The sequence below is a fragment of the Gobio gobio genome (assembly GCF_949357685.1).
Source record: "Gobio gobio genome assembly, chromosome: 24".
Classification (NCBI taxonomy): Eukaryota; Metazoa; Chordata; class Actinopteri; order Cypriniformes; family Gobionidae; genus Gobio; species Gobio gobio.
Genome location: NC_137120.1, coordinates 9,302,512 through 9,322,856, shown reverse-complemented (window position 1 = coordinate 9,322,856; position 20,345 = coordinate 9,302,512). Strand labels below are relative to the sequence as shown.

The window sequence follows — 20,345 nt, the reverse complement described above, 5'->3', positions numbered from 1 at the left end:
GATGCCGCTACGAGATGCCAGTGCCGCATTTTGCGCCAGCCCTTACTGCAGATATAGTTCTTCCTATGATTTTGTTTATATCAGCCTCTGAAGATGCTGGGCTTGACTGCTGTACAGCACCTGAATGAAGATGAAGCAAATATTGTATTACTCGTTTTACAGCATTTAAAGCATAAATACGATTTTCAGCAACCATCACTTGTTTATCATTTATTCACAAAGTAATTTAAACTCTCTAATGCTAGTGTTATACTTTCTGTGTTGTGCTGCCATTCTAATAATAAAAGACTACAGTTAACTACAGTAGGCTACTGACAGAACTGATCTTTAGCAAACTGTGGGCCGGTTTGTTTTAGCCTATTTATTATTTATTCCACGGTAAGAACACCATAGTCTTGTGATCTGTGGATGAAGAATTTCTAAAAAAGGAAATGATGATGACAAGGATATTAAACCGAGCTGAAAGGTACAGTGTGTCCTCAGCGCCCCAAACACAATGGTGCGTGTCCACTGGTGTGGAGCAGAGCGAGTGTTTTAATTTAATTCCTATAGAAGCTGAGCTTCACGCTCGCACATGAGGGAGAAGCTCAACTTCCAAATTAACATGAAAATGAAAATGCTCACTCTGCTCCACACCAGTGGACACGCATGCCTATTCATAGTTTTCAGTCACATGACTGTTGCGAGCCATGAAGGGCAGCTCCTGCTGCACTATTTCAGTCACTAAAAACAGCAGGACGTTTTTAAAACGCTTAACGTGAAACACACTATCCATTGGCCTCCATTGGCAGCAATGACATTTCCTCTCTCAAGACCCATAAAAGGTACTTAAGACGTTGTTAAAAAGTCCTTCTCGCTGCAGTGGTTCTACAATTTAATGAAGCGAAGAGAATAGTTTTTGTGCGCAAAAGAAAAATCAAAATAACAACTTTATTCAACAAGTTCTTGTGTTCCGTCTGGGCCTCTGACGTGAACTTGTGAAGCACCACGACGTATACGCGAGAATATGACGTAAAGCCGAAAGCAAGGAGCTTTGTTTATAAGCAGAGGAAGACGCGCCATATCTAAGCTGCTGAATTGTACATTGATTGTGCTTTAGGTCTTGGCTTAGTGCTCAAATGGTGCTAAAGTGTGCATTTCCTGGATGCCTGAACGCCGGCTCTACGTGCGTCGTGGTGCTTCATGAATGGAGGCCTTTCTGAACCATTGGATTTCAACAAAAATATTAATTAATTTGTGTTCCGAAGATGAACAAAGGTCTTAGTGGACTAATGTAGCATCAGATTTCTATTTTGAAAAAATCTATATTAAGCAGCACAACTGTTTCCATTATTAATAATAACTGAGCAGCAAATCATTCAAATGATTTCTGAAGGATCATGTGACACTGACAACTGGAGTAATGATGCTGAAAATACAGCTTTGATCACAGGAATACATTACACTTTAAAATATATTCAAATAGAAAACAGCTGTTTTAATATACTTCACAATGTTATTGTCTTTACTGTACTTTTAATCAAATAAATGCAGTCTTGGTGGGCATTGGAGACTTTTTTTTAAAGATATACAACACCAAACTTTTGAACATTTGTATGTTTGAGGTTTCACTTACTAGTCACATGGTTCAAAGCGCCTTAATAGATGTTGTCCAATAGGAGATCCACTCCAACTCTGCTACGGTGCAGGGCTTCAGCATGGAAAGCATCAACATAAACAATTTATCACAGAGCAAACAATATTTAGTATACAATGCCAGGTGTATTAAAACGAAAGAAACTACAGTAGAGGTGAAACGTGAGAAAGAAAGGTAAAAAAAAAGATCTTTCTCAGAAAAGAGAAAGATTAATACAGAACATATTTCTGTTATTCTTAGGGAATCAGAATTAATGTTTTTAGTTACTTATTCATTTAATATTGTTCCTACAGAGTCACTTATATTTGGATGTCAAAGCCTTCTCAAATGAATTAAATAAATAAAAACATTTAATATGAGAAAATAAAGAGAAGATAGATGTATGTGATAATATTGTTAAAATGGATATGAGATTAATTAACTTCTCTGTCAGCAGCTTCCTGCAGACATGTTGGGATCTTGAGAGCCTCTGTTATAGAGGGGTTATTTTGTCCTTCCTGAAATCACAGAACATTTTTATCAATATTTTAACCAGTTTCAGCCAATTTTCGCGATCACATTTATTTCTGTGTAAGTGATGTCATCGATTAACGTTAACATTTAACATTACTGTAAATTAATTAGCCAACTTCTAATGACCCATTCAATTGGCAGCAAAACCTTTACAAAAACTATCAAAACCAGTCAGCTACCATAAATATTTCATTAAAAGTCCAAACTTTTATAAACAAGAGCTTACGTTAACGTTAACTTACCTGTTCTGAGACGGTTGAGATGCTAATGAACTTCGAAGACACTAACGTTACATTTCTATAAAGTAAATATTGAACAGAACCTTCAATTACACGTAAGAAAAGGGTCAGGAACAGTTGTGTGTATTATTTGTGTAACTTTACAAACTAAACTCACCTGAAAGCAGTGAAAACAGCAGCGACAGAGGGAGCTTTGCGGCTTGTCGGTTGTCAGCTGTTGCTTGCTGCGCCGTTTCCATGGCAACTCTGTGCGCTCCAGTGTTTGAAATCGTCTCGGTTACGTATGTAACCTTGGTTCCCTGAGAACAGGGAACGAGACGCTGTGTCAGCTGACACTACGGGGGACGCCTCCAGCGTGACAGGTGTCTGAAATCACAATCGAACCACATCAATCCTATTGACCGGCGACAGCCCATGACGTCATCAAGGTGCGACCAGGAAGTATATAAGGGCACCTTGCCAACATGACACCGCTCCTTCGTCTGAAGGGACTGTTGGCAGGCAAGCCCTGAGGCATGGCAAAGCGACGCAGCATCTCGTTCCCTGTTCTCAGGGAACCAAGGTTACATACGTAACCGAGACGTTCCCTTTCGAAAGGGAACTCGCGCTGCGTCAGCTGACACTACGGGGAACGATATACCCACGCCGCCATGCAGAGGGGAGTGCATGCCTACTGGCAGTGACAACTGCCAGGACAAGCCAATTCAAAAGTCAGAACCACTCCCCCTCTGGCTCCCAGGCTGTCAGTGACAGCATTCCCTACGGTCATAGCCCAAGCTATAAGCCCTGCAAGAAACCTAAGTGCAGCTGCACGAGGTCCTAATCGGGCTGCTCAAAGGCCTGGATCCACCAATTCAATAGAAGGGGCTCCTTTAAGGGAATGTGGCTAGGGGGCCCTAAGGCGCCCCAGCCAGCCACTATTCGGGAAGAATTCACTGAATGCCACCAGGGAAGCCTAGCCTGGTGTCCTTCCGAAAGACACTTGGCCGGGCCATCCTTGTCTGTTCGAGAACAGAGCCTCTGGACACTCGCCTCCTGGAGAGGCATCCAACCCAAGGTACTGCAAACTGGCAGTGTCCTCTTCAGACCGGATCTCAGAGACGGGCATCCTGGAGAGCAATACTCAGCATATCGCTTTCAACCCTTCCCAGCGAGGGGAGTAACCTGCTCAATCCTAGGATCTACTGAGCTATTAGCAAGTAGAAACACTCAGGAGGCCAGACTGGCCTACAAGCTGATCTAATTGGGAGGCCGCACTAGGGGCCTACGACCACCCGATCAGGCCCAGGCAGCTTAGGCTCACAGACGACCCTCCAAGAGAGGAGAGCTTAAAGGGGGCTGCCCAGTAAGTAACCATGCTGTAGGCGATTTATGAAAGTCCCTTCCTGCAGGGACTGCATAGCAGCAGCGTCGTCTCGTCACGCTAGGGTATGAACACCGCCTTCAGGCCTTGCAACCGGCTAGAAGCCGGAGCCTGATAGCAGGTAACCACTAGCTGTCAGCATAAAGCCAGTTGTGTGTTCCCACCCCGGGAACTCGTTCCCCAGGGAGGCCGGAAGGGGCCTCCACCTGGTAACCCGTGTCAACTGCTCGCGTGTCCAACCAGCGGAGCTCACCCTCAGGGAGGCCAGGCAGGCCTAACCCCTGATAGCTGTCGAGCTAGCCCTCGAGGTAGCTGGGAAGAACAGGGACTCGCTCCATAAAAGAGGCCTAGAGAGGCCTACCACCTGCCAGCCGTCGGGCACCGCGACTAGGGACCAGGGAACGAACTCAGGGAGGCCCAGCGCCTACTACCTGGTAGCAGAATGTGCTACTCATAGCACTCCATGCTCACCGCCACAGAGACTGGGAACCGGGAACTCGCCCCCAGGGAGGCCACGCGAGGCCTACTACCTACTAGCAACTCGTACTAGCCATCCAGTGACTGGAGCCCAGGAGCTCCCCCTGAGGGGAGGTCAAGCGAGCCTGCTTAAGGGAATAATGCCCAGGAATACCCCCTCGTTGAAGACCGTTTAAGGCTTGCTACTCATAGCGGGCCCTCAGGGAGGCCTAGAGGGGCCTACCACCTGAGCCAAGGAATCTCAAAACCCGGGAGCCTCCCCTCAGGGCGGCCTGGCAGGGCTTACCTCCAAACAGGAGGTCTGTTTTCAGATCCAATGAACCCCGCCGCCGCTAGAAGAAGGCTGGCTGCTGCACCTGAGCTGACGGTAGCCGTCTGCCGCTGACGAAGAACTGGACATCCAGTTAATACCTGGGGACTCATCCACAAGGAGGCCAAAGAGGGCCTACTAATGATGAGGTTTCTGCTGAAGTCGACGTCGGTGGAGGAAGCCCTCTGGGGCACACTCGTGGGCCGCCGCGTCGAGACCCACTTGCAAGGAGGCCTGTAAATGCCTACTACCTGGCCCGGAGTCTGCTGCCCAGACTGCCCAAGCTGGCTACTCATAACCAGCTGGCCTTCACATGCCCACACCTGGGGCTGGCTCCATCCCAGAGGCCAGAGGGCCTCCGCAATGGCGCAGTCTCACGGGCAGCGCCTACAGACATGAACCTAATCACATTGCCAATAGCAGTGCACTCAGCGAACAAATGCTTTAAAACCCTCTAAAACGAGGGGAGTACAACTTACGTCACCTGCTTCGGGGCGGCCACCTTACTTTTCCATACAGCGGCCTGCCGTTCATGCGAGGGCGTCAGCCATTGGCAATGCTCGGGCCTCAGGGGAGCATCCGACCAAAACCGGCATACAGAAGGTTGCGATGTTCAGCTCAACCCGAGCCCTAAAGAAGGTGGAGCAGAAGACATAGAGCAAGGGTGAAAATATCATACAAATATGCAACCCACCGGCCATGCCATCCTCCAGGATGAGGCCGGGGGCCGTCAAAAGGTCACACAAGCTCTGGAAGGCGGGTTATAGCAAAATAAAGTCTAGTCGCACACAAGCGAAGACCGCCCCACGACCACTGGCAAAGTCGTTATCCGTACCCGTACACAACGAGGCCCCGAACAACCCATACAACCGCCCAATGAGGCTGGGCACAGATCACACTACAGCTCATGCATTAGTGCCTACACGGTCGTGGCTACTTTACACTTAAAGCCAGGAAATAAACTCGCCCCCGCACACCACAAGCCCTCGAGCAAGAGCGGCAAATACAACCACTCACATCAGTGAGAGAAATAACACGGAGAGGCGGTACTGTCTACTGGCAAAAGCGTAGCATACATTCACAACATATAAATTTGCAAAGAGGATCGTTATTAGCTACTCACGGGGAGCTGCAAGCCCTGCGAAGTCCAGTGATGTTCCATAATTCCCCAAAAAACCTCTCAGGAGAGCGAAAAACCCGGGTCCTGGAAAACATAGTAAAAATGTTTCACCCTTCTCGAGGGGGACTCACCACTCGCTCCTCGCAGCGCTTCAAACCCAGCCATCAAGCTAGCATATCACCCGCCACCATCCTGAGGGAGGGCGCTCTCACTAACCACGCCAGGCGGGCCGTCAGAGCTCTTTTCTTTGTGACTTCCTTGAGCGCCTTCGATGGCAGGGTGGGAGTACTCAGTGTCGATGGCCTCCCGGACGTGAGATAGTGATGTCAATGTGATGTCAATATGACCTCAATTTGTCTAAAACATGACATTGATTTGATGTAAATTGAACGTCAAAAATTTTGGCCAACATATACATAAAATCAATTTAAGTGTGGGATTAACTTCCGATTTTCACCCAATTAACACTGGAAGAAATTGCTGTCCAAACTGAATTAAAAATGGTGTGTACAGTATATTGGTCAAGTCTTGACTCATATTTGACATCAAATTGACATCAAGGTGCCCGCTGGGTAAGAGAAACAATTGCATTACCACAAAGTAATCGATTGTGAGGGACCTGCAGCCAATCTCATTTGTAGAAGACAGAGGATTTATTGCAGTTGTCAAGACGCTTGATTCACGTTACCAAATGCCAAGTCGGAAAAAGTTGATGGAGGGTACAATAAACAAAATGTATTGTGACTGCAAAGCCAAAGTAATGGCAACATTACAACAAGCTGACCATGTGATTCTCACAACAGACATGTGGACTTCAAGGTCCACAGAAGCATATTTAACTGTGACCTGTCATTTTATTGACAACTGGCAAATGCAGGAATGTGTGTTAGAAACCTGCCATTTCAGTGCACAGCACACATCTGACAATATTAGTAAAGAGCTGAAAAGAATAGCTGAAGAATGGGGCATAACTCAAAAGGTACTTGCAGTTGTCACAGACAATGGTGCTAATATGGTTTCTGCAGTGCATAAGGCTGGGTGGAAGCACTACCCACGTGTCAAAGATGCCATAAAAGCATCTCCTGAGATCTCTCACCTCCTGGAAAAATGCAGAAATATTGTATCCTTTTTCCACCACAGCACAAAAGCCACAGAAAAGCTTAAACAGATAATAAAAGCAACTGAACATAAACTGATTATTTCAGTTGAAACCAGGTGGAATTCAGCTTTCTACATGTTGGAGAGGCTACATGAACAAATGGATCCAGTTACCACAGCCCTCTGTCTACTTAAGAAGAGTGACCCCTGTGCTTTACAAATGAAGAGCAGTCTGTTGTCCACCTGACCATTGAGGCCTTGAAACCTTTTGAAGAGGCAACACGTGAAGTATCAGCAAAAAAACACATTTCTGTCTCAAAGATCATTCCCCTAGTTACACTGCTCCTTAAAGCAACTGCTGCCAGTGAGCATCAAGGTAGCTCTTCTGCCACAGAACTGGCACAGCAATGTCAGCGCAGATTCCGTGCGGTTGAAACAATACACAGTCTCGCTGCCAGCACCTTCCTTGACATTAGGTTTAAGCACCTTGCATTTCGTGACAAAGATCATGTAGAAGTTGTGAAAAAGCGACTCCTGTCTGAAATGCAGGATGTCCACTTGGCCACATCAGACTTAGCTGCTGCACCACCAGAAGCTACCTCAACATCTTTCCCTGGGTCTGTCTCAGTACCTACAGCAAGTTGTGCCTCATCAGTGACTCCTCCAATGACCCCGTGTACTGCATCAGCTACAGCTGGAGGCATATGGGAGGATTTTGACTCTCAAGTTCTGTCGGCACAACAACAACAACAATCAGGAAGCAGTGGTTCTATAATTGAAATGCGCCACTATGCTGAGGAAAAGGTGATCCCCGAAACCAAGACCCGTTAGTTTGGTGGAAAAATCATGAGCAAACCTTCCCATCTTTCAGCGAACTAGCAAAAAAATATATTGGGATCACTGCATCATCTGTCCCTTCTGAGAGAATTTTTTTCTAAAGCAGGGGAGTTGATCAGTCAAAGAAGAAACAGGCTAAAGGGGAAAAATGTCAACATTCTCTTGTTCCTTAACAAAAACATATAAAGCAGTTACAAATCTGTCTCAGTTTCATGGATTACACAAGAATGCTGTGTATCAGTACATGAAGAAATGTAGATTCCAACTAAAATGTATGATTCAAACTTAAGTTCAGTTCATTTGACATTTAAATAATTTGAAGTGGTACGCCTCACATTTATCCCTGGTTTGGATTTCAGTGCAAATTCCTTTTCACAGACATTCTTTTTCTATTTTCAAAAGCAAGAGAGCTGATCAGAAACCGGTTCAAGTGGAAAATTTTCATCATGCTCTTGTTCCATCACAAAAACCTTTATATTGGATGTAGAAACCTTATTTGACCGTCATTGAAAATGGTTTGTGACATAATATTTTTGTTATATAAATTGTTAAATGTTTATTTGATTAATAATGTTCAGTCATTTGAAATAAATGTAACAAAAAAGGAGTAATGTCTATTGCTGTTTATTTTATATTAATAACAATGGATTTCAAAATGTATTATAAAATCACTCAAATAAAAATATTTAATAAAAGTATTGGTATCGGTATCGATATCGACGATACTGATCTTGAAAGTACTTGGTATCGGATCGAAAAAAAAAAAAGATTGGTATCTCCCATCCCTACTGTTCCACTTGTCTCTCGAGCCAAATATTGTCCTTTTAGAGAGAGTGTGGCCTCACGGGAAAGAAGTAAACCAATATTTTTTTTTCATCCATAATCAAAACTAATGTGTTGATTTAATTACAAATCTATATATTATATGTTTTAAAGTATTACACAATTCACCAATGCCCATTTGTCATGTATATACACACCAACCAATCGTGATCTGGCAAAGCAAGTTCAAATTCCATTGGGCGATGTGAAGTGGAGTGGTAATTTTCTGTTCTTATTCATAAATCGGTTGAAAATTACATGGACACATTGGACAGACAAACTAACGTTTGTGGAACGATTTCCTGCGGTTTGTCTCATTTTATAAATTGCATCACTGACAAAATGGATTTTAACTGACAACAAACAAATCCCTGCACAAAACTATGCAGCAGCAAAAGTCAACTTAATGGTAAGTGTTAAATTCACTTGTATTTATGTATATTAATACACCGTTTACTATTTCATGAAACTATCAAAGTTAACAAAACCCAAGTGCCACTACAGGCCTATTATGTGAAGTGTAGGCTGGCGAAATGGTGACGTGAAAGGACTTTATTATATTACCATTTTTGAATATTATGCAGCATTATGAAAGAAGCCTCTTATGTTCATCAAGCCTGCATTTATTTGATAAAAAACAGTAATATTGTGAAATATTATTAAAATAATGGTTTTCTATTTTAAAATAATTTAAAATATAATTTATTCCTGTGATCACAGCTGGATTTTCAGCATCATTACTCCACTCTTCAGTGTCACATGATCATTCAGAAATCATTCTCATATGAGGATTTAATGTCAATGATGGAAACTGTGATACTCTTTTCAAGATTCTTTGATTAATAAAAAGTTAAAAAGAACATAATGTAATAATATTTCACAATATTAGGCTACTGTTTTTTCTGTATTTTTGATTAAATACATACAGGCTTGATGAGCTTAAGGATATATATATATATATATATATATATATATGGGTGATTCTATAATTTAGGGTACATTGCATGTCCACTGATGTTAATTATACTTATACAATCACATTTTTTCAAACAAATTACATTTTATGTGTAAACTTGCTTCATGAAATAACATCACACAGACAATATGAGTAATATATTCTTCATTTTGCTTAAAATGTGTCATTATGACCCTAAATGTACAGTTTTGTCCAATGATTTGATTTCAATGTGAGAAAGTTGAGGGCCCAAAAACATCAATTAAAATCATCAAAATAAATTAATTATTTTTGCAATCTTTTACAAAAGTCTTAATATTAAAGGAAAATAATAGTTTCAAATACAAGTTATTTATTTAAATACTTAAAAATATTAATTTATTTGTGTCCACAAAATGTTGGTCAACTATGTTACAAACAAAACCTCCCCCAGCAACTCAAAAATGGTTTGTCCCAAGACCATGTGACCCGCACCATGTGATGTCAATTTCCTCTTTGGCGGCCATTTCAAACACACCATGGTGAGTCTCCTCTCAGTTTTTTCAATATTTGATATAGAAAAGCATATTGTCCACGGTAGGGATGTGGAAATGAAGCCTCATGAAGCAGTGAGGCTTTACCCTGACTGTTTCGGGAAAAGATTCAAAGATTCGAGAGTGTCAAGAACAGCGCCATCTGGTGCTTATTTAAAATAAAGCAGGCAGAAGTCTGTGGAAGAAGCTCTGTCAGATGAAGCAACCACAGCACACTCCATCGTTTCAATGCTATGTGTACAAATAAAAGCTTTATATGTTTGTGTTTAATGTGTCCAGTAAATAAATTAATTTACCCATTAAAGTGTGTCAATAAAATATAATATGAGCTTATATGATTCAATAAGATCTAACGTAGGCCTACTCTCTCTCTCCACACACAAACACACACAAAATAAGGACATTGTGTGATAGGATCATCTGTAATTAAGTAAGATCTGGGGGTTCGAAGCTTCTGACACGCAAAGCGAAACGCGCACGTGATTGGACAGAAAGTGAGGCTTCATTTGTCATCGATCACGTGACTCTAGGAAACCAATACACACCCCGATACGGAGCTTCACTACAAAATGTGTCGCATGCGCGATACGCGCATCGACGCTTCAGTGTCATACGTAACATCACTAGTCCACGGCCGTATTATTAACCATCAACTATGTTATGTACATTGTCATGACTAAAAAGTTTTATTTACTATAATGCAATTTTGTGTTGTATTCTTACATTAACCTGCTCAAAAAAATGACATGTGGTTAGCTAGGCTAGGTCCACCATTTCTGTTATGGGGAAGAAATATGGAAATTGTCAACTAAGTTATGGTCAACTAAGTTACAGTCAACTAAGTTACACCAGTGCTCAACTATCTTTCAACTAAGTTACATCAGTGCTCTATGGCATATCATGATCATTAATTGTTCCAATGTTATTTATATCCTGAACATGTGTATACATTTATATATATATATTATTTTACTTTTAAAAATTATACATTTAAATATGTCTCTGCAGCTGAGAGACAGCGGAGATACAGGGCTTGTTGTGATGCAGATCCTGAAAGAAGGGCAGCATATTTGGAGAAGCAGAGAGAGGCATGGCACAGGCTCAGGTCACAAGGAAAGTTGAAGACATGAATTTATGTGGTAGTGTTTGATCATTTCAGATTTTTGAATGCACAAAGGATGATTTTACGTCACTGTATTTGTGAATTGAAAGTTTTGTTAGTGTGCATTTCAATGTATTCTCTGTGGAATTATGTGCATTTCTGTACTGTTTAATAATTCTACATTTAAAATAAAAGGTTTTCACCAAAAGCAACTTTGCTAATTAAATTCTGTCTCATGAATAAAATATTGTCCATGGTTAACAATATGTCCTGTCAACTAGGTTACTAGTGTCAACCGTGTGATTTTCATCGTCAACTAGGTTACACTTAGATTTTTAAAGTTAAAATAGCCAATATTGATGTTGATGACATTTTTAAGCATTCTACTTATTTGCATAGGTTGGAGTTTACTATAACATCTTTTTTAATGATCAAAAATAACTTTAATGGAGATTTATGATCAAAAACATCCTTGTCCATCAGGACAGTTATAAATGCATTGCATGTTCATCTTTAAAAAAAGGTTGATTATGAAAATAATTTTAAATAACAATTGTATGTGTGGCAGAAATAGACTCAATACTCTTCTAAACTGCATTTAATTTCAAGTGCAAGACTGAATTTAATGGTGTTTATAACACCCTGTTTGTCCGTAACATAGTTGACAAACTCTGAAGTAAAAACATGTTTTTAATTTAAAAAAATTAAAAACCGTTCATGTTTAAGCTCTGCAGATAACAGATATGTAACACTGAATTAATAGACTATATTGAGACACTTACCCACTAAACATTGGACGTCGGATAGACGTGCAGATCATGTCTATATTGGGTCCGTCGGTCCATGACCAATTCTGGACATCTATTCGACGTCCAAACTAGGTCCACTATTTTGACGTCCAACCATGACCCAACTTGGACGTCAATTTGACGTTCAACTTTTGACCTTGAACTGGGTAATTTTTTTGGGCGTCATTTGGACGTCTATGACAGGTGCAAGAACATTTACATTATATATAATGTTTTATTTACAAATATCAACATTGTTGTTATCAACATGATTAATACTTGAAAGCTAAAACACTCAAGATTCATGTTCTGAACTCGTTTTTTGCACTAAATACACATGAGAGGGGTTAAATGAAATGCTGAAGCTATTTAAACATTAGCATAATAAACGTATATATAAAACATAAAATTATTTTGAATAAAAAACTACTCTTTACAATTACAAATGTTCTAATATAACTGGACCTTTTGAAAGGATTTAATATAGTTTGGCTTTCAAATTGAGCCAAAAAACAGTCAACGTCACTCCGATTGGCTGGGGTAGCACATCATCATAACCCAACCAGTCACTGTTCTGATTGGCCGAGGCCACACGCCAGGCATTTGACGCAATTCTGCGTGCAAGACGGCACATTCAGCCTGCATCGCTTTCGCTGGTGAGTCCATTTTTTCTTTTCTAAGTTGAAGGCAAGTTTGGTCAGCTTAGTGATTTTTATGTCCATGTGTACGTGTGGTAGGTAGTTTAGCATCACGTCTTCACAAACCTGCTGTGATTATAGCCACGAATGGTCACGGAGAGAGACCATGTCGAAAAGCTGTTAGCTAGCTTGACTTTTTGAGCGGCAAACTTGTCACGCGCACTATAAAACGCGTGTGCGATATTGACAAAAAATATCTTGATTTTCTGTGTTTTTCTCAGTAACGATAATTAGACAATATTTAGTGTTTAGTAAAGAATAATGTACATCCAGCTGGTTATCGCAGAGTAAACCCAGACAGAGTGATCAGGACCCGACACGAAGCGGAGGGATCTTGCCACTTAAGGGCTTTATTCTGCGGCGATAACCGGCTGGATGTACATTATCCCGCTAATTACACGGCTAACAATACTTGTCTCAAGTAAATTAGACACGAAAAATTGTCTTGTTTAAATATTTTATTAGCTCTCACGCAAAGCTTTTTGAAACAGTTTTTTTTTTGAAACAGTTTTTTTTTTTCAAAGCTTTTTTTTTTTTCAAACAGTTCCAAACTGCTTTGAGTCGTTTTGAAGTCAAATTAATGCTGAAGTCTTCCATTGTGACTGACTTCCTGTATGACTGCAGAATGCTGTTGCATATATTTAAATCATTTGTCTTTTTTTCTTTTGCAGAAGGGATCATGAAATTTGATTCTGCAGCCACTGAGGACTACATCAAATTCAATGTGTCTGAGCACCTCAAGCATGCACCACAAAGACTTGGAGGCGGAGGATTTACTATGCCCTGATTTTTTTTTTTAAATAAAGATGGAAATAAAGAAATGGCTATATTGAATTGTGACTTATTTGTATAACTAGTGTTGTATGTATGTGGTCCCATGTTTCCAGAGGGTGAAGGAGATGTTTTCTGTGCCATTTCATTTCCCTGTAGCTTTGTTTCAGCAGCTAGTTTGAGCTGGAAATGCATTACACCTATGTATGCGTCTCCATTTATCACCTGCTGCTTAGACAATCAAATTGAGTTTTTTGAAAAGTAATCTAGTCCCATTTCAGAAGGTGGCATATGTTCCAGATAATTTCCCAAAAACTCAGTTTGATTGTCTCAGCAACAACTGGAGACCTTACGGTCTATGCTGGCATTTCCTGTCGAAACTAGCTACTGAAACAAAGCTACAGGAAATGTAATGCATGGTACAGAAAACATGTCCTCCACCCTCTTGAAACATGACTACATTTATAGAAGTTGCATAAAAACGACGTCTAAATATGATGTTGAAAAGACGTCCACAAACGACCACATTTGGACTATAAATAGCCCATATACGGAGGTCCCACGGACGTCAACATTTGACGTACCGGAGACGTCGAAAAAAAGACGTCGCCTGGCGTTACAAAACAACCCCTAAAGTGGACCGAAATTGGACGTCCAAAAATTACTTAGAAAGGACGTCACTACGACGTCACATTGCGCAGTGGGTAATGTTCCACTGAGAAAGGACAGTGCTCTTGTGCTTTTTTGCTGACATGAAATGTACCCTAAATTAGAGAATGACCCATATATATATATATATATATAGAGAGAGAGAGAGAGAGAGAGAGAGAGAGTGTATGAATACGTATAGAGGCCCGGCCATAGCAGTCGCTAGTGAGGCATCTACTTATACATATCTATGGACAGCAGCGCATAGGGTTCAGTGGCGCTCGAGAAGTTCGAAAAGAACGAACGAGTCTCGGTCCAAGATCGGTTTTTGTTTTGTTTTGCGTGAGACATTAGATGTGTGGCGTGAGTGCGTGTGAAAGCAGGCAAAACCGTGTGTCACACGGCGAAAGCGTGAGAGTTGGCAGCTCTGCAGTATGAAGAGCACTTCAAAGCCCGTTTTGTTTTTATTGCTAATGTGCGGTAAGTGTATGATTTCTGTTCATTCTTGAACACTTTCTGTTTCACTATGACCCCGCAGAAGTCTTTCGATGGATACAACTAACCTTAAATAGATAGAAAGTTATTTATAGGGTGGCTTGAAGTTTATGAGGGGTGGGTGGCAACACAACCTTTTAACTGTCACCCCCCTTTTTGAGAATACACATGAAAATGCACTATCCAAACTTACAGGGCTGTAATTCAAGAATGCTTTGCTATAGACCAAAGTTTGGTCTCGTTTTAAAGACGACACTCTGCAGTATGGAAGCCCGTTTCCGCCACTAAATAAAAAAATAAAAACAGTAATTGCGAATTTTTATCTCAGAATTCTGACTTTTTTCCCCTCACAATTTTGAGATATAAAGTCAGAATTCTGAGATATAAAGTCAGAATTCTGAAATATAAAGTCAGAATTCTGAGATATAAAGTCAGAATTCTGAGATATAAAGTCACAAATTGCGAGCTATAAAGTCAGAATTCGGAGATATAAAGTCACAAATTGCGAGTTATAAAGTCAGAATTCTGAGATATAAAGTCAGAATTCTGAGATATAAAGTCAGAATTCTGAGATATTTAAATTGCAATTGTGTGATATGAAATCAGAATTCTGAGATATAAAGTCACAAATTGCGAGTTATAAAGTCAGAATTCTGAGATATAATGTTAGAATTGTGAGATATAAAGTCAGAATTCTGAGATATAAAGTCAGAATTCTGAGATATAAAGTCAGAATTCTGAGATATAAAGTCAGAGTTGTGTGATATAAAGTCAGAATTCTGAGATATAAAGTCACAAATTGCGAGTTATAAAGTCAGAATTCGGAGATATAAAGTCAGAATTCTGAGATATAAAGTCACAAATTGCGAGTTATAAAGTCAGAATTCGGAGATATAAAGTCAGAATTCTGAGATATTTAAATTGCAATTGTGTGATATGAAATCAGAATTCTGAGATATAAAGTCACAAATTGCGAGTTATAAAGTCAGAATTGTGAGATATAAAGTCAGAATTGTGAGATATAAAGTCAGAATTGTGAGATATAAAGTCAGAATCGTGAGATATAATGTCAGAATTCTGAGATATAAAGTCGCAATTGTGTGATATAAAGTCAGAATTCTGAGATATAAAGTCAGAATTGTGATATAAAGTCAGAATTCTGAGATATAAAGTCGCAATTGTGTGATATGAAGTCAGAATTCTGAGATATAAAGTCGCAATTGTGTGATATAAAGTCAGAATTCTGAGATATAATGTCAGAATTGTGAGATATAAAGTCAGAATTCTGAGATATAAAGTCAGAATTCTGAGATATAAAGTCAGAATTGCGTGATATGAAGTCAGAATTCTGAGATTTAAAGTCAGAATTGTGAGATATAATGTCAGAATTGCGTGATATGAAGTCAGAATTGCGTGACATGAAGTCAGAATTCTGAGATATAAAGTCGCAATTGCGAGTTATAAAGTCATTGATCTGCCGCGACCCTACACATGATGAGTTGTGAACACATTGAGTATATTAACTGTAGTTTTAGCTGCTAATGATGGAATGATTGTCTTATTATCTGAACGGCATTAATATCTCTGAGCAAACGTTCTCTTGAGGGGATTTTAAGCGCAAGCTTTGGCGCAGAAACAGAACGGATGTGAGGGGCAACGTTCATTGAACATATTCTGATGTGTTATTATGGAAATATGATCCCCAGAACTCCACCACCCTCAGAATGTGCTGTAATTCACAATGTCCTTAGAGAACGAGTGTGTCCAGTAATGACACGTCCAGTATGATCTGTCGCTCCATACAGTCACCTGAGGGTGGCGCTGTTCTGGGATCATATTTCATTAATAACGCATCAGAATAAACTGCAGTTTAACTCAACCTGAATGAGCCATCTCTACCGTTTGGTGTAGTTGTGTAATGCTAAAAAAATTCACTAGATGACACTGTGTCTGTGAGCAGCATGCCTTTTCAGTGTTCCTTCAAACAGCACGTGACGCAACGAAAATTTACTTGTCCTTTGATGACGCATATCGGCGGGACTTTTAAAGGTAAGACTATTGTGTTGACATATCATTTCAGAGGAGTTGTTCAATTGAATTATGTAACTTAATTAAACAAAAATAAGTCTTATAAGGGTCAAATAATTTTTTCAAAACATGCTCTACCAAACGGTTGAGTTGTCATTTTATGGTAGAGAAGCTAGCTAATGTTGGTAAAATTAGTTGATGAGCTATTTACAATGAACAAAAGGGTTAGTATTGTTAAAATGATTAATTTAAAGCAGCACTAGGTAACTTTTCAACCTTCATAATATATTTTCAAGACTCTTGTGATGATACATCGACTTACAATAGGTTGAATGACACGTCTGCCATAGCCTGATGGGGTCTGTATCGTTTTTAATCGTACTTTTAAACTTCGGGTTTCGGGTAGTAACCCGAGAAAAAAAAGAACTACAAAATTCGACTGCTTTACTGCATATACGTCACTTCCACCATCACCTCCTTAAATTCGGACGTGCGAGCCCAACTATCCTTTGTTTGCCAGATGTATGATAACCGAGGCAACACAGAAAAAGAAAAAAGCAAAGGTTTTGTCGGAGGAATGCAAAAAGAGGAAACGAGAAAGTGATCGTATTAAAGACAGGACGAGGATCAACATTGGGCCAGCGTTTGCTCGTTGGCATGAGCTGAAGTAGGTCAATATATTATATTGACGATATATTGTTATTACCTACCACTCAAACATTAAATTGAAGTATCATATAGATTCTGTAAAACGGTAACCAATAGACTAGACTACTATAATGACGCTGGCTTGTAAACGTGAGCATCGCGATCATTTGGCATTTGAAAAAAATAAAATAAAACTCATGAAATTATATTCATATGACATGCTGAAACATATGCCACTGTACCTGGGATGAAGACATTTCAAACGCGATGCAAGCAGAACACCTGCATGTGAACTCCTTCTGCAGTGTTCAGGGCTATCATAGTTGTCATGTCAACAAATGCACGTGCGATGCATCCCCTGATGTAGGATGACAGAGTTTACGACAGTAGTAGAGGACAATACTGTTTCACAACTGTAGGGGGACCCCGAGAGCAAAACCTACCTAGTGCTGCTTTAATATTATTCAATAACATATTTGATGAAAAATATTTTATCAATATAATTTTTCACAATTTCTGTACTGTATATGGTAAATATCAAGAATAAATTTGAAGAATTAATACCAATTCTGGTGTTACTATTAATTTCATAATTTAAAATTGACTATGTTTGTGTATTACTATATGACTAACATTGTAAGAGTACATGGTTTGTGATACAAATTGTTTTCTTTATGTTTTAGACCTGATAGATGGACGCCAAATCATTTTATGGTTCAAGACCACGCACTTTTCTGGCCCTTGTGCCAGAAAATCCTGAGGACTCAGATGCGGATCTGAGTGATGATGACCCCGTAGATGATCCAGATTATCTGCCCACACCAGCAGAAGAGAGTGGGGACACTTCTTTTGATTCAATGGATGAGGAGGAGGTTCCCTCAACAAGTTCATCCTCTAAACCACCGTCCAAAAAGAAGAGGAGAATGGGGAAAAACTCCCTGAAAACTGTTTCTTTGGCAGAGCTACAGGACACACCTGAACCATCACCCCCAGATGGAAAGGACGGCAGAAGAAGATTGTGGAGGCATGAAGACATTGAGACATTCCAGGTTCCAGACTCAAGTTTTAACCTCCCTGATGCTGTAAAGACACCCTTTCAGTATTTTAAAATGCTCTTCACGGATGAGATGATTACACATATCTCTGAGCAAACCAATCTCTACGCTGCCCAGGAGCTGGGAGATCCAATCAGCACCAGTCCTGAAGAAATTGAAAAATTCCTGGCAATGGTTCTCTTCATGGGTGTTTTCAGTTTCCCAGCCATCGATGACTACTGGTGCATGGAGTCACGATTCAGTGTGATAGCCGATATTATGCCAAGGAGAAGATTCAAGCCGTTACGCTGGTACCTTCATTTTAATGATAATCAGCAGTGCAATGGCAGTCCAGACAGGTTCTACAAAATCCGCCCCCTTTTTGACATGCTTCGTCAGCAGTGTCTTCTGATCTGATCCACTTACCAGCACAGTGTGGATGAGGTCATGGTGGCGTATAAAGGCACAAGGGCTGGCTCTCTCCGCCAGTATATTGCCAACAAGCCAGACAAGTGGGGCTTTAAATTGTTCTGCCGGGCCAGCTCATCTGGCATCATTCATGACTTTCTCCTCTATCAGGGGGCGTCCACATCTTTCAACGTTGCCCTAACTGAGAAGGAGGAGGCACTGCTTTTAGGGGCCAAACTTGTGACAACACTCTGCAAAACCATCACACTGCCAAGACTTTCAGTCGTCTTCTGTGACAACTTCTTCACCAGTTTCAACTTGGTCCAGAACCTGCAAGAGAACCTGGGCATCAGGTGCAATGGCACTGTCTGACCAAACCTCATGGGTGGAGCAACCTTAAAGACGGACAAAGAGCTGATCAAGGAAGTCTGCCGAAGGGCTGCTCGCAGTGAAATGGTTCGATAATAATTGTGTGAGCCTTCTTAGCAGTGCCTGTGGGATCACACCTCTTTCCTCTGTCAAACGGTGGAGCAAAGAGGCCAAAGCAAAGGTCGCTGTCCCATGCCCATCACTCATCCCTGCCTACAATCAGCATATGGGAGGCATTGATCTGTCTGACATGCCGGTACACATGTATAAGACCCCGGCGAAATCCAGGCGATGGCACCTTCCCCTGTTTGGATACATCCTAGACCTCTGCATCTCAAATGCCTGGCTTGTCTACAAACGGGACTGCAGACTCCTGAAAGAAGCACTGCTGCCTCTCAAAAAGTTCCGTCTGGCAGTCGCACACACTTTGGCTCAAGTCAACAAGCCAGCATCCAAAGTTGGCCGACCTTCATCATCCTCTCTACCACAGATGTCGTCAAACAAAAAGTCCAATACCCCAAGACCCTCCCACCCACAACCAGATGTACAATATGACAACTTCGGACATTTGCCACTACACTTTAACAAGTGGGGGCGATGCAACCTCTGTCCAAAGGGAGTGTCGAGATGGAAATGCCAGAAATGTCATGTATTCCTGTGTATGAATGCTAAGCAGGAATGCTTTGCAGCATACCATCAGAAATGAATGGCCAAAGGCAAAATAAGTGCTGTTGCACCCCTGACCAAAATCATTAGTGCAGTTGCACAACAGGTCAAAACCCATTTGTGCTGTTGCATGACCACCAAAAATATTTGTTGTATTTGTTTAAATCGTCTTTAAAACTCTACAAAGAAGACCTTACTGCACAGTAGTTTAAAGTTTTTTCTTTTTCTCCCACTGACATAAAAATAAAATAAAAAAACAACAACATTCTAATCAAATCTTGGGTGAAGTTTTGCACCAACACACACACACACACACACACACACACACACACACACACACACACACACACACACACACACACACACACACACACACACACACACACACACACACACACACACACACACACACACACACACACACACACACACACACACACACACACACACACACACACACTTGATGTGTTTGGAGCCATCAATAGCAGCCATCAGATTTTTTATTGGTCAAGAAATTGCACTTAATATGACTTGTTCTGAATGTTGTTCTTTTATTATGAGCAGACGTCTCAACCGTTTGGTAGAGGACTGTATCTAAAATACTGTAGGGTCTAATTAAAAAAAATATATTGATTGTTGTTATTGTTATCATAATTGAATAAAAAATGCGAATAAATAATTTTTCCTTTGCTTTTTTCATGGTGCGTACCTTAAAGGGTTATATAACGCAATTGCGACTTTATATCTCAGAATTCTGACTTTATAACTCACAATTGTGAGAAAAAAA

General features: G+C 40.7%; 2 protein-coding genes across 7 annotated transcripts in view; both read left to right on the top strand.

Annotated features, from left to right (window-relative positions):
* LOC307120270 (uncharacterized protein) overlaps positions 1-20,345 on the top strand; it is a 911,732-nt gene that overhangs the window by 621,437 nt on the left and 269,950 nt on the right. The gene's annotated exons all lie outside the window — the stretch shown is intronic.
* The window catches only part of LOC307120290 (uncharacterized protein), a 29,904-nt gene continuing 23,520 nt past the window's right edge, over positions 13,962-20,345 (top strand). Inside the window, exon 1 of one of the 3 annotated variants that reach the window (XM_079807258.1) lies at positions 13,962-14,390. In XM_079807258.1, coding sequence (XP_079663384.1) covers positions 14,345-14,390 — 46 coding nt within the window. In that variant the 5' untranslated portion in view covers positions 13,962-14,344. The remainder of the gene's footprint in view (positions 14,391-20,345) is intronic. The other 2 variants (XM_079807257.1, XM_079807259.1) reach the window with 2 other exon arrangements.